This window comes from Budorcas taxicolor, chromosome 5 (genome assembly GCF_023091745.1).
Source record: "Budorcas taxicolor isolate Tak-1 chromosome 5, Takin1.1, whole genome shotgun sequence".
NCBI classification, from domain to species: domain Eukaryota; kingdom Metazoa; phylum Chordata; class Mammalia; order Artiodactyla; family Bovidae; genus Budorcas; species Budorcas taxicolor.
Window position 1 is genome coordinate 92,075,418 of NC_068914.1, and position 14,885 is coordinate 92,090,302.

The following is a 14,885-nucleotide window of genomic DNA, read 5'->3' on the forward strand; positions in this document are numbered from 1 at the left end:
AGGGTCACAAAGAGTCAGACACGACTGAAGCAACTTAGCACACATGCACTTACTGTATGGCACAGGGAAGCATATTCAATATCTTGTAGTAAACCACAGTGGGAAAGAATATGAAAAAGAATATGTATATATTCTTTTATATATATGTATATCTATATATATAACTGAATCACTTTGCTGTACACCAGAAGCTAACATTGTAAATTAACAATACTTCAATAAAAAAATCTTTAAAAATGGAAAAAAAAAAAAGAGAAATTGCTGTAGAAATGCTGATAAAGTAAGTAATATTGGCTGGAAAGATTAGGAAAGCTTCCTGTAGGAGGCAATTATGTTGAGCCCTGGAAGACTGGCTAGAATTTCAAAAGGGAGAGATCTGGTAAACACTAGGAGTAAAGGCATAGAGTTGGAATCAAACAAAAAGCTGACTGAGGCCCTTATGACCAGCCAGTTTCTTAGGAACGAGAATTATTTGATTAAAATTTCATCGTCTACTCAGGATATAATAGTCTCTAAGTATGTAAAAAATTATAATACTAGTCAACAACTATATTATATGAAATAAACTAAGAGTTTAAATACAGAAATACAGATCTTGGGCATGTAATGACCAAGGGTGAAACTGGTTCATTTTCACATATGCAGACTTAACAGGGATGAAAGAAACATACTAAGATTCAATCAAAATAAGCAAAAAGGCAATTCTTTAAAAAGATTTCTATTAACATTTATAAATTAGACATTTCCTGCAACCTCTGCAGGCAGGCTAAACCAAAACAATGGAATCCAACTGAACTGAACGTACTTGGAAGCAGATTGGAGGCTCTAAGGACTCACATGGATGTGACAGAGAAGACACTGTAATCCAGATCCTTTCTAGTAGGTTTCGACTGCTCTGTTTGTCTGAAGTCATAGTCCACAATCTTAAGTAATTCTGAATAGTTTTAATTTAGCCCAGGTTGGATCATGAGGCAATGATCCTACTAAAACAAACTTTTAAGCCACTCTGTTCTACAAGTTGGAAGGGAAGGAATGGAATGGGATTGGTCACACTGTTGATGGGCATCAGCCAAATGTATCATCCCTTATCCTCCAGCACTACTGATGAAGACAGTGGCTTCCGCAGATAAGACCTTACTCAGTGCCTGAGCAATTCTTGCTTTCTTCTTTATCCTCGGCAGAAACTGATGCCTTTTTGTACTGTTCGCATTCATTCCAGGAAAATACGGAGGAACAGCTAGTCTCCACTGGCCTGCTCCTATAGGAATGGCCTGGAGCTTCTGCAGAAGGGTCCGTATGCACACCGGGAGCTCTCAAGTCCAGGGATGGAGTTGCACACTTTGGAAACCAGCTTTCCTCACAAGGAGACCCAGACCCACTGGGAGAGTCCTCATTCCCCCTACTCCCCGTCCTTTTGTCAAAGCCCAGGAATGTGACCTCAGACTGGCTGCATTCAAAGGGAGTCTTCTGAGTCATTCTATCTTTTCTCAAACTTTGATCATGAGGCGGCGATGGATTATTCTGGTTTTCATCATCTTCCACTGGAATGCTTGGAACATTATCGAAGAACAGAGGAGAAGGACTCCTGAAGGACTTGAGGGATGTGGGAGGATCTTCCGCAAAATACAAGCTGGCTTGAGTACTTTCAAGAATATTTAGGACCTGAATAACCAAGAAACAAACACACACTGAATGAAGTCTCAAGAACCTCTCCTTTAACCTTTTTTTCTGTCTACCTATTAAGGAATATTCTCTTTTTTTCATGAAATAAGTTTAACTAATGTGGGAGACCTGGATTTTATCCCTAAGTTGGGAAGATTCCCCTGGAGAAGGGAATGGCAACCCACTCCAGTATTCTTGCCTGGAGAATCTCATAGATAGAGACTACAGTCCATGGGGTTGCAAAGAGTCGGACACAACTTAGCAACTAACACATTGTCTTTATAACATTTGAAATGAGAAGGAATTAAAGATTAGCTAAAATTCTTCACGTTACTAACTAAATTAAGTGACTTGAAGTAAAGCAGAAAAGCCACTGAACTGAATTCAACATCAAGATATCTGGAGTGTCTTGCTGGTTCAGTGGTTAGGAGTCTGCCAGCCAATGAGGGGGAAACGGGTTTGATGCCTGGTCCAGGAAGATATAACATGCTGCGGGGCAACTAAGCCTGTGTACCACAACTACTGAAGCCCGCACACTCTAGAGCCTACGCTCTGCAACAAGAGAAGCCACCGCAGTGAGAAACCTAACCACCGCGATTAGACAGTAGCCCCTGCTTGCTGAAACTAGAGAAAGTCCAAGGGCAGAAATGAAGACCCAGTGCAGCGGAAAATGATAAACAAGTAAATAAATAAAAATTTTTTAAAAAAGAGGAGAACTGACTTTAGGCCAAGATTGCCACTAACTACTTTGTGACCTTGGACAAATCTCTGATTATTTTTTATTTCAACCTTAATATGTGAAAGATTGGAAGGGGTCAGGGAAGAGTGAACCCAATCCATAGTTCTCAAATACTAGAGCTACCTAGGGAAGCTCTCTTAAAATATCTTAAAAAATCTCTCTTAGACCGACCTAAAGATGCTCATGAAAAAAATATATGGAGATAGGGGCCCAGGAATCTGTATTTTAAAAGCTTCCCAGTTGCTTTGGATGTGCAGCTAAATTGAGAACCATTAACCTGATATAAAATAACATACCATCACACAGGCATGTAATTTTAAAAATACATATAAAGAGCTTTATAATTTACAAAGTGTTTTCACACATATGACCTCATTTAATCTACACAAACATAATTATCCTCACTTTATAGATGATAAGGCTGAGTCCCTTTCAGAAAAGGAAATCACTATCATAAGCCAGTAAGGAGCAGACCTGTGGCTTAACCCCACGTCTCCTGACTCCCAATTTCATGTTCTCTCCACTATGTATTCAGAGCTCAAAACTGCTAGTTACATAACTCTTACTGGTGGTGTCAGATCTAGAACACAGCTCTCCTAATTCCCAGGCCAATGGTCTTTATATTCTGATTATGTCAACTCCTTGTTTAAAAACTTTTCCATGGCTCGACAACAGATTCAGGATGGAATCCAAATTCCTAGAATGGATTTCATGTCCCTCGATCACCTGGAACCTCCTGTTATTTTAAAACAGTCCAGCATTTCCCTCTCTGTCATCGTACTTCCATGATGCAGGATTCTCTGCAGTCTCGGTGCCATGGAACCCACTGCACCTCGGAGCCTTTGCAGGCATAGAGTCTCTCTGCCTGGAATATCCCTCCGTCCTAAGGCCACCTAAATCCAACCTGTTCTTCAGATTATAGCTCAGTTATCACCTCCATCAAGAAACTTGCTTGCTGGGACATATTCTGACTCTCTGCTCCGATACTGGCCTGTGTTCTCACCTATCATGATGCCTATCTTCTTGCATCGAAATTCCGTGTTTATCAGTCTTGACTCTGCGTTTGGACTGTGAGCTGAGAGCAGCAATTCAGTATCTGATCACTGTTGCATCACCAGCACCTGGTCCAAAGTCTGGCACATGAGAGCAGGTACTAAATAAATATTTGTTTATTATAAACAAATACCTAGACGATTAAATCGATGGGCAGATGAGTAAGTTTAAAAATCAACAAGAGAAATACACGCTGCATTTTAAAAAAAAATTTGGCCACACCATGTGGCATGTAGGATCTTAGTTCCCCAACCAGGGACTGAACCCAGGCCCTGGCAGTGAATGTGCCTGAGTCCTAACCACTGAACCACAAGGGAATTCCCATTTTATTGGACCAGATCTCTTAATGAATGTTGAATAAACTATTCTCTCCAAATTATTCACTTATGTCTTTTCCTCAGTTTTTTGTGGTTGCCCTGGTTCTATCCAATGACACCCTTTCTCAGAGTACCAAACTTTCTGATTTAGAAAAGCTGTCTATTAGGCGAGAAGACTCTGTTGGGGGCTGCAGTTGTCACACTGATAATCACTTAGATACACAGTTTATCCAGTTTAGATTTTCCATGGTTCCACAGACTGTTTTTAACAAAATCACATGTATACGCACTTCATCCATCGATGGTCTTAATTTCGCCCGTGTTGCAGCACACTGGCCTGCCAAAGAGAACAGCTTGGCGGAAAAATTCTGTGGACAGGGAGGTACTTTCTTATCTAGAAAGGAGATACATGAATCGAGGCCTCTTTTCTCCATCAATTCTATAAGAAGATCCCGCTAGGAAGAAAAGAAGACAAGCTCATCATTTAGAACTCAGAATCGATCAGAAAAGTGACCAAGAGGTAGGGGCAGAGGTGGAGACAACTCTTACCAGCTGGATATGCTTTGGCTCATCTAGCACCACTTTACAACCTGTCAGAACTTCCATTATTACCTACAAGGAATATATAGAAAGTCAGCTACATAATATTAATAATATACACAATAATTATTATATTATTATAAATATTATAAAAAGTGAAATTGCTCAGTCCTGTAGACTACAGGCTCCTCTGTCCATGGGATTTTCCAGGCAAGAATACTGGAGTGGGTTGCCATCTCCTTCTCCAGATCGTCCCGACCCAAGGATTGAACCCAGGTCTCCCGCATTGTAGGCAGATGCTTTACCATCTGAGCCATACTCGTAATTAGTTGTGGCTCTTTTTAGAAAATTTTAATTGAGGGATAATTACAATATTGTGTTGGTTTCTGGCATGTATCAATATGAATCAGCCATAGATACACATAAGTCCTCTCCCTCTTCAACCCCCCTCCCACCTCCCACCCCATCCCACCTCTAGGTTGTCACAGAGCATTGGATTTGTGTTCCCTGAGTCATACAGCAAATTCCCACTGGCTATTTTGCATCCTGGAAAGGGGAATGGCAACCCACTCCAGTATTCTTGCCGCCTGGAGAATTCTATGGACAGAGGAGCCTGGCAGGCTACAGTCCATGGGGTCATAAAGAGTCGGACATGACTGAGTGACCAACACACACACACCTATTTTACATATGGTAATGTGTATGTTTCAATGTCATTCTTTTAAATCATCCCGTCCTTCCTTCCCCCACTGTGTCCAAAAGTCTGTTCTCTATGTCTGTGTCTCCTCCGCTGCCTTGCAAATAGGTTTATTAGAACCATCTTTCTAGATTTCATATATATGCATTAATATATGTTTGTTTTTCTCTTTCTGACTTACTTCACTCTGTATAATAGGCTCTAGGTTCATCCACCTCATTAGAACTGACTCAAATATATTCTTTTTTACTGCTGAGTAATATTCCATTACACTAACATTCCGTATGTACCACATCTTTATCCATTCATTTGTCAACGGACACCTAGGTTGCTTACATGTCCTAGCTATTGTAAACAGTGCTGTGATGAACCCTGGGTACATGTGTCTTTTTTCAGTTAACCTCAGTACTGAATATAGTTCATTCTAATTAATCACTTTATGTTTTACTGTTTGATTACATAAAATTAATGTAGTGATAGAAGACAATGAGTAACAGGAAATCAAGAGGTCTAAAAGTTAAAGTCTTTAAAACAGTTCTTAGAATTTAGAGCATTCTTGGTGATAAACTCTTCTCCTTCATTAACTGGTAGTTGGTACTTACAATTCCAAAGCTGTAGATGTCTGTTTTAATGGAAAGTTTGCCTTGTCTGATATACTCTTCTGGCATGTACCACACGTGCTTACTGCTGCTGCTGGTCATGCTTATGGCAGAGCTTTGAGGTTCTAGGTGAGGTCGGAAGTGTGCCACGGCAAAATCAGTTAGTTTGGGTTGAAACTGATCATCCAGAAGTATGTTTGCACTGAAATTGTGATTGTAGGCAAACAAGACAAAAACATCATAAAGGTATTCTGGTGGAAAACAACAGGACAATCTCGCTTTCATATTTGATCAATTCCAAATAGTCATACATTACTTTCCATGAACTTTTTAGAGGAGAATTTTCTCATTTTTTTCTCAAAGTATAAATCCAAGCATTATATAAAACCTAAAACAAAAACCTGACCTAGGGACAGCAGGTATTTCAAATTTACAGGTCTATATATGGAGTTGGTGGATGAAGGTGATGCATTGTCAATAGGAGAAACTAAAGTTAACCAAAGCAGCTTTCCTTGTGTTCTACTTACATGTAATAAGAACATTAAATGAGTTTTAATCAGATAGTAATTAAGTATCTGATATGCACAGGGCTGTGCTGTGGAATGCTTGGCTTAGAACCACTAAGCCAATACATTAGAGCCAGATCCTATCTTTGCTCTAGCTCTAGATTAGAACAAACATGTAGTTCTTAATGACTTCTTCCCCAGATGTACACTTCACTTATTCAGATCAAAGCTGGGGCTTCTGGAGATGCCCTGATCACTGGGTACCTAAAGCAGGAGTCTGCCACATGTGCCAGGAGGTAAGGTGGGCAGGGAGGTTCATTAACTCTCATTATCAGGACCCGAGCTTCTACCCCTCCAGCTTCTGCCACTCTGAGAGTCTGGCTCTCTTCTGTACCCCTTGCCTTACCACTGCCCCCCACTTTATTTCAGCAATAAGAGGAGGAATGCAAAGATCTGAGTGCCAGATTTTCAATGTCAAGCATCTCATCCTCCCTTCTTCTTCCACCCCCGCTTTAAAGAACCTAAACTTAACTTAAACCATAACTTAAAAGAGAATGCAAAAAGCTGAACTTGTGAAACACTTAGAATCCGTAAAGAACAGGTCTTTTCCAAGTACAAAAGGGGAAAGAAGCAGCAACAATACTCATAATCTAATCCATTTATTTGATCCTCAGAAAAACTGGGGAAGTTTGCAGCGGCTGGTGACTCATACTTCTGTTAAGAGTTAGGCTGAGGGGCGCTGAGTAACCACAGCATGTTACACAATAAAACCCACAGATGACTTTGGGTCAGTGAAAGGCCATCAATAAGAATGCGAAATTGTTCCAGGGCACTGCATTCACACTTTGAATAATGGTATCTGGTGAAAAGACAAGTTGTTTACCAGCAGACTTTAGTGTATAACATAAATTTTAAGTTCAGTGATTTACTCTGTTCTAAATAAAGGTTAATGGCAGCTGAGGAAGAAGGATGTTCTGTCTTAGGAAAGTGGGAATTCCAAAAGGCCCTTCAACAATCAATTCTACTCAAACTCTTTCTCCTGCTTCAACCCCAAATAGAATATTCAGACATAAAGTACCTTCAGCTACCTTGCAGGTCAACTGAATACATTCTTTCTATAGGAGTAAAAACAGACTAACAAAATAAAGACAACATAAAGTAACTAAAATCATGTAACAATATAATGCAACAAACAGGTGCCGTGCAGGCTATGCTTAGTCACTGCTGCTGCTGCTGCTAAGTCGCTTCAGTCGTGTCCAACTCTGTGTGACCCCAGAGACGGCAGCCCCTGAGTCATGTCCAACTCTTTGCAACCCCAATGGGCTGTAGCCTGCTAGGCTCCTCTGTCCATGGGGATTCTCCAGGCAAGAATACTGAAGTGGGTTGCCATGCCCTCCTCCAGGGGATCTTCCCAACCCAGGGATCGAAGCCAGGTCTCCTGCACTGCTGGTGGATTCTTTACCATCTGAGCCACCAGGGAACAGGTAAGAAACACCCAATGGCCCACACCTTCGACTTAGTGTTTCTACAACCTATTTCTTCTAGTCTTTCCCACAAGCTACTTTCTGTAGCAGAGAGACCATCAGCTCTCTAGAGAACTCTTCTGGCAGAAGGACTAGTCATGGTTCATTAAGGTGATGGGAAAAGTCACACAAAGTGGTGAGTTTGTATTCTGAATCTGGGGATGTTAGTTCAACTCTCTGTAGCTAGGGGTCTCTAGGACAATTCTTTTTGGGTACCTAAGCCCTTCCAAAGTTATGAGAATTGCTTTCTTTGCTTACATTTGTCTCCTAATTTAAAGTTGAAGTTCTTGGGCCTTAAATATAAAGCAAGATGATACACCTAGATTATAATGCAGGATCTGAATCTAAGTGCAAATTTTACTTTTGACATGTAAGCGCATGACTGGTTTTTTAAAGATATATATTTTTAATTTTAGGAAGAGTTATTGGTGCTTAGTAGCCCAGTCCCTGAGTACTTTGCAATACTCCAGAAAAGTCCAGACTTCACTTAATTGGGTTCGGAGATAAAGAGCACCCCACTGGGTTCTAAATGACAGCCTGAGGCAATAGGACAGCTTGCTGTCTGTGTCACTGCTGTTTGAAGCACTAAGACACCCCTCACCAGATATTTTGCCTTCCCTCACCAGATATCTTGCCTTCCCTCACCAGATGTAGCAAGACACAGTTTCTGTATAAACCTGCAGATTACTGGGAAAAAGCATATACATCCTCCCCCTGCCAACATCGGTGTGCAGTATATCCAGCATAAATGACACAAAACTGAAACCCTTACTCCCCTTTTGGCATAAACAGCCTTCTCGATCTTTCTCATTGACCTAGGCAGCACTTAGTATTATGGCTTGTTTTTGCTTTATCGGTACCTAATAAGTCCTAGGCTCTCTTGAGTAAAGGCTTAGTCAAGAAGGGGTAAACCTCCTTTCAATGTGAAATTTCATCTCTGATCAAGCTAGCACAACTTCCCTAAGCCTTGCTTTCCTTGTAGGTAAAAAGATCTGATAATGCAGACCTCACAGGGTTGTTGTGAGGGTTAAATGAGAAAACCTAAGAAGAGTGCCGGATGCACAGGGAGAACCTTGAGATTTGTTCTGAAGGATACAGGCTGCCCACTGTCCATCCTATACTCGTCTCTTTACCTGAAAACACCACTGGACCTGGCCGGGTAACTCTAGAGGTTTAAAGACATCAATTTGATGTAACAAAGGTACAGGGGTTGCAGGATAAACCCGAAGATCTGAACATCCTTGGGTTAATCAGTTTCAATGCATCAGCTGTATTTCAAAATGGTTCTAGAGAAGTGTTGGAAGAACCTGACTAAACTAATATTCTCAGATATTTTAAGACCATGGGGATAAACATATACATACTGTTTGGTATGTATGTGTGCAGGCATGTATGTATCCATGTATATAAGTATACACTAGAGCTTAGAGACAGTAGCGGTAAATAAAATTACTAGGGGGAGTTTTAATTTATGTAACATTTGTTTTGGCATCCCTTAGGAAAAAAAATGAACATATATGGATATTTTAGAAGAAGGCAGGCACTAGCAGGAAAATAGAAAAAAAAAAAACTAAGGAAAAGAATTACTATATCTAAAATGTTTTTGAAAAACAAAAGTAGTTTTCTTGCAGGGTAGGGGAAAATGGAGAGGGAGGAGACTGATGGTTAATTAAACCACCAGTCAAATAAACATTTGCATTCCCTGCAGGCTTTCTATCCCTGCTAAACACTGAGCTGGAGCCCAGCAGCCTCACCACACACATCAGGTCTTGGGAGTGAAGGCAGGAGCTTGGGTCCTCTGGCAAGGGTGACACGGTCACAGGAAGGAGTCCCTCTGCAGTACCCCATCCCCTTCCCAACCACTCAGTCTTTCTATTCCCTCACAAAGGAAATTCCCCATGCACTTACTACGCCCATACATCTCTGATCAATTTCCATTTTTAAAAAAATTCATTTTTAAGCAAATGGCCACTTCCTTCCTTTTTTTCTGAGACCACCTCCCTAGTAAGAGAGTTTGTTTCACTTGGCAGGAGACCCACGGCCATAGCATAAGACAAAATGATCTTGTAGGAAACATTAGAAATGTTCCCCAAGATTACCTCGCTTTGGCAACATGAACAAGAATGAATGTCTGGGATGAAAAATGCCAGGGATAAAACGCATTTCAATTTAAAATCGTTCATAAATGTGAAAACAATTAAGCTCGCTGAGGGATACGATGGAAATAACAAGAAGGTTTACTGCTTTCAGATGCTTTTATGTGATCCCGTAATTCAAAAACATCTTTGTTTCCCCCAATAAAAATGTGAGCGTCTTTTGCCAAGAATAAAGACTTCAACTCTTCAAGATTCTTTTCTTTAAATCCTTTTCCTCCTCAAATTCCACCATCTGGAAATGAATTTTGTTTTTATAACATGCTCTTTTTGAAGAGTTCAAGTTACTAAGACATTTTTGGGCTAACTAAACCAGCAGACTTCTTGAAAATAGCTTTGAAATGTGGGCTTGGCTTCCTCCTTGGGTGTTCTGCGGCTGTGTCCCTGATAGGGTCTTCCTTCGAAGACTATTTACTCTCTGCTTGCACAAGGTGAAGATTCCAGATGCAGACCACCAGGCCCTACCTCCCCACCCCCTGCAAAGTCTGCTGCCTGTAGCAGTTCTCACTAGAAGCCCAACATCCACGTTTCCAAATTTGCACATGCTAATTACCTTCTCCTCTTCTGCCCCATTTCCCTGTCTCTGCTGTTGAAACCAACATGCTCCCAGGAGTCTCGGCTTAATGACCTAATATGAGCATGCTGTTCGACCCACACAAGCATGGAACCCCATCTCCTCTCCTCCATCTATCAGCATGTGACCAAGGCAGGTTACTAACCTCTGTAAATCTCAGCTTTCTTCTCTGTCAAACCAATGATAACACCAATGATGTTTAAACTCAGTCCTCTGGCTTTCACTGAGTTCCCTAATATGTCTCTGCAGCCTATCAGTCACAAGAAATGTGCTAACACTTATCACTGCGGTCAGGATGCATATGTGCTTGCTAAGTTGCTTCAGTCATGTCTGACTCTGTGCGACCCTATGGACTGTAGTCCCCCACGCTCCTGTCCGTGGGGATTCTCCAGGCAAGAATACTTGAGGGGGTTGCCTATTCCCAGCCCAAGGATCGAACCCAGGTCTCCTGCATTGCTGACAGATTCTTTACCGTCTGAGTCACCAGCAGGGAAGCCCAAGAATACTGGGGTGGGTAGGCTATTCTTTCTCCAGGGGAACTTCTCAACCCAGGAATCGAACCAGGGTCTCCTGCAATGGCAGGCAGGCAGGTTCTTGACCACTAGCACCTCCTTGGAAGCCCCAAGTAGACTGTGGTTACTGCTGTACGGGGGGCTTTCTTTGTGTTCCCCTTACCTGGAAAGTACTTCCCTCCCGCTTACTGTTATCCAATTCCTCTATGCAGCTTGATTAATTCCCTCCAGGAAGTTTTCACTAATCTGAATTCCAGTGGCCCTTTTCTCCAAGTTCCTACTGTACAGCCTGTACTCTTTCACGTGGCACTCCCAGAGAGGCCAGCTTCCGTTTGCATAAGCATAATGCTGAATCTATAGAAGATACTAAATAAACATCTGATGATATAATCAGTTTGTAAATGCAGAGAATCTGAAATCATACATAGCCTTGGACCACTCGGCATATGGCAAATATGTGGCCCAAACGCTGCCAAGACATCCTCCCATATTCTTGGCAGACATCACTAATTGACTTCAGAAAGTACCCACCCCAGATTCCCTTTCAACTCTGCCCATGGGAACTCATTACCAACCAATCCAAGATGGAATGTGAGACAAAACTGATTTGTCATCACTTCTATAAGCACAATTGCTTTTTTTTTCAGATGAGGCAAATGAGGCCCAGCTGGTTGAAATCATCCATTCTATGCAAAATAACTTATGCTAAAGCCTAGTGCTCCTCTCTCTCTGCTCAGGGCACTTTCAACTTGTAGTTAACAAAAAACATCTTTTTATTCAACTACTCATAAAAGATTAAGAAACTGTTGATTATAAAGGCAGAAATGAAGTGAATTTTCTCTCTTCTTTCTTTTAGCTGTAGGTAGGTAATTCTAGTGCCAAAACAATGGCAAATGGGTGAGCCACTGGAAGACTCACCCTAACCCTAACCCCGCCCCTTCCGGTATAATGCCCCGCCCCTTCCTGTCTAATACGGAGGAAGTTCTAACAATCAGAGCTGCACCCAAATAGAGCTCTAACAAGGTGCTGTGCCAGGGTCCAAGGACAGGTCAGATGAGATACCCGCTCTCCATTAGGTGAGAGGAACTATACTTACTGCCAACTCCTAGGCTGTGCTTCACAGAAATGAGCTCATTTCATCCTCACAGCCCTGGGAAGAAGAGCAGAGGTTCCAGTTCCAGACAAGGAGACTGTGCCCCAAGGAACTGATTTACCCAAGATCACACAGCTGGAAAGTGGTAAAGCTGGCCTTTGTACTCAGATCTGGCAGAATCCGAAGGCCACACCCTCAACCAGTGACAAAAGACGGGAGCAGCAATGAGGTCACTGGGGTGGCTGCTGGAGAGGGGGCAGGACAGGGGCAGGACTGGGTCAGGACTGGGTCAGGACAGGGGCAGGACAGGGGGCAGAGCAGGGGCAGGACAGGGGCAGGGCAGGGGCAGGACAGCAGGACAGGGGCAGGATGGGGGGCAGGACAGGGGCAGGACTGGGGATGTTTCTGGAGAACGGGCATGTCAGGACTTTGCCTGACCTGCTCCAGGATGAGCAGGTGTCAGAAGGTGCCTCCTGAAACCTGTCTGAGCACATCCTTGCTCCAAGTTGGCCTGGGTAAGTAAGGCTTGGTCAAGATTTACAAAAACATGGGGTCACGTCCTTCTCCCGCAATAACCCCTAGATTTGTGAGTCTTAGAGCATGGGGCAAAACCAAGCAAGTGTAGTTGTACAGAATTTGAAATCACGAAGAGGTCCAGCTTGAGATGATCTCGGCTGGCTCTGATGCACAAGTGAGGAAACCATGGTCTAAGAGAGGGAGGCAGGACCTGGGCGGGAACAGAGATTTCTGGTGCTCTTCCCAGGTCATCCCCAGTGACGGCATTTCATTTTGCTCAGACAAAAGGTGCTGCTCACACCTTGGGCACCAGGCTGCTTAAGGATGATCTTCCTTACAATCTTCATTTTCAAACTATTTTTAAAACCACCAAAGTATGAGATTATCAAGCTTCTCTGTAGATAGAGTGACTAAAATGAAACTTTGGGATATTATCCACTAACTAACTAAAGACTCCTTGAAATTTCTGATTCCCCAGTTTGATATAAAAAGGTCTGATGCTAAGTTATTTTTTTCCCTAATAAATTTTATTTTTATTATAAAAGAAGATGTAATCCTTAAATAAGAATTTAACATCAAATAGAAGTAAAAAAAAAAAAACTAAGCCATTAAATGAAAAGCCACGGTCTCTCCATCTAATGAAGTTTTATTTATATTTTGGTCCGTTTCACTTTCTTTTAATTCCTGAATTTGTAATTTTACAAAGTTATAATTGTATATTGTTTACTATTTCAATGTGTCTTTTTTCACTTACTGTCACTTTATATATACTGTATGTTACTTCTTACAATTAAAAGCAATGTTTAAAATGTCAAATGATGTATGGTAACTCTTCTGTGACTCATTGGTCTGAGGCCCAAATACAGAAAAGAAAACAAAGGTAACAATATTTTCCATGTCTCACTTCAACAAAAACAGAGCCCAGACTTACCCACAGAAAAGGTCACTGTTTAACACAGTTTGAGATGTCCTTTGTTGAGCCAGTAGGCTGTACAAGAAAATGACATCTGTCCTAGAAGCTGCCTTTCCTTGCTAAGAATGAGAAAATGAATATGATGAAGTCAGAAAAGCAGGGATTTCAGACCTTCCTGAAAGCACATGGCTATACACAGAGGGACTGAGAATCAGGGAGGCCCAAGATTAGAGCCAAGTGATGGATTCATTTAAGAAATTCAGGAGGGTCATCCAGCTCAGCCAATTCACGTTTGGCCAAGACTGCTGGGAACTGAATGCATTACCATCTGACAGATGTTCAGTGCCCTGAATGAAATGAGCTGGTCTCATTCCAGTTTCTAAAGAACAGGCGTGCACATCACCAAAGAAAAGAGGGAAAGTCAACTGTTACAGTTGGCACTCATTAACATCTTCCCTGGCAGGCTCGGCAGAAAGGCCTAGAGGTCAGAGGCTGTGGAGGGGGCTGACTGGCCCTGGAACAGAGAGGGACATACTGACGAGCCTTTGTGAAACCAGTTCTCACATCAGTGCCCACAGCCTCCACACTCCACACCTTGACACATGCCTGGGTGGGTGTAATCTAAAGATGGTTATGTTTGAGTCCTCGAACCCTTTGGAAAGCCCAGAAAGGAAACAATCAGCATCAGCCCCTTTACCAACAAAAATATAAGATAAAATACACTGCCAGCTGCATTTCCAGTTCAAATCCTGCCCATCCATGAAATTCTCCCCTTCTCTGATCAGATCTCTTTTGGTACTCATATCTATATTACCTGGTAGGCATTCTGTCTAACAGTGTTATTTAAGTGATATTATAGCTTGGCACGGCTTCCCTGGTGGCTCAGTGGTAAAGTATCTGCCAGCAATGCAGGAGACGTGGGTTCAGTCTCTGGGTGGGGAAGAGGCCCTGGAGGAGGGCATGGCAACTCATTCCAGTATTCTTGCAGGGAAAAATCCCATGGACAGAAGAGCCGGGTGGGTTACTGTCCACGGGGTCATAAAGAGACACAACTGAAATGACTGAGTGCGCGCGTGCACACACACACACACACACACACACACAGCTTGGCACATCTAGACAAATATCTGAGATACTATTCTGGAAGAAACAGCCTCCTTTTAAACTGTGATACCACCTAAGAAACTCCAGAAACTTTCTGTTCCCATTTAGATCCCAGAGAGAAGAAGCCTCAGAGTCCATTGTAAGAGCCTGGCTTATCAAACCCATGTTGTCCACCTAGTAAGTGTTCAAAGTATCATCCAACCCTCAGCCCATCACTTCCTTATTTTTATCCACTCTTCTTTCCTTATTCTCCAATCTCTTCCTCTTTTCTCCAACCAACCCTTCTTGCTTTCATTATATACCCTGCAATTCTTCACTCTGGTCCCCTGAACAAATTACTGCCTTCCACCAGGAATATTCTTGTCCCTTCCTTCAACCAACCCA

The 14,885-nt window shown here is 42.2% G+C and overlaps 1 protein-coding gene across 1 annotated transcript in view; it reads right to left on the reverse strand.

Annotated features, from left to right (window-relative positions):
- Positions 1-1,134: 1,134 nt before the first annotated feature.
- Positions 1,135-14,885, reverse strand: part of IRAK3 (interleukin 1 receptor associated kinase 3) — a 55,326-nt gene continuing 41,575 nt past the window's right edge. The window contains exons 9-12 of the mRNA XM_052640998.1: positions 5,611-5,809; positions 4,321-4,383; positions 4,062-4,226; positions 1,135-1,662 (exon numbers count right to left, since the gene is read on the reverse strand). Coding sequence (XP_052496958.1) covers positions 1,135-1,662; positions 4,062-4,226; positions 4,321-4,383; positions 5,611-5,809 — 955 coding nt within the window. The remainder of the gene's footprint in view (positions 1,663-4,061; positions 4,227-4,320; positions 4,384-5,610; positions 5,810-14,885) is intronic.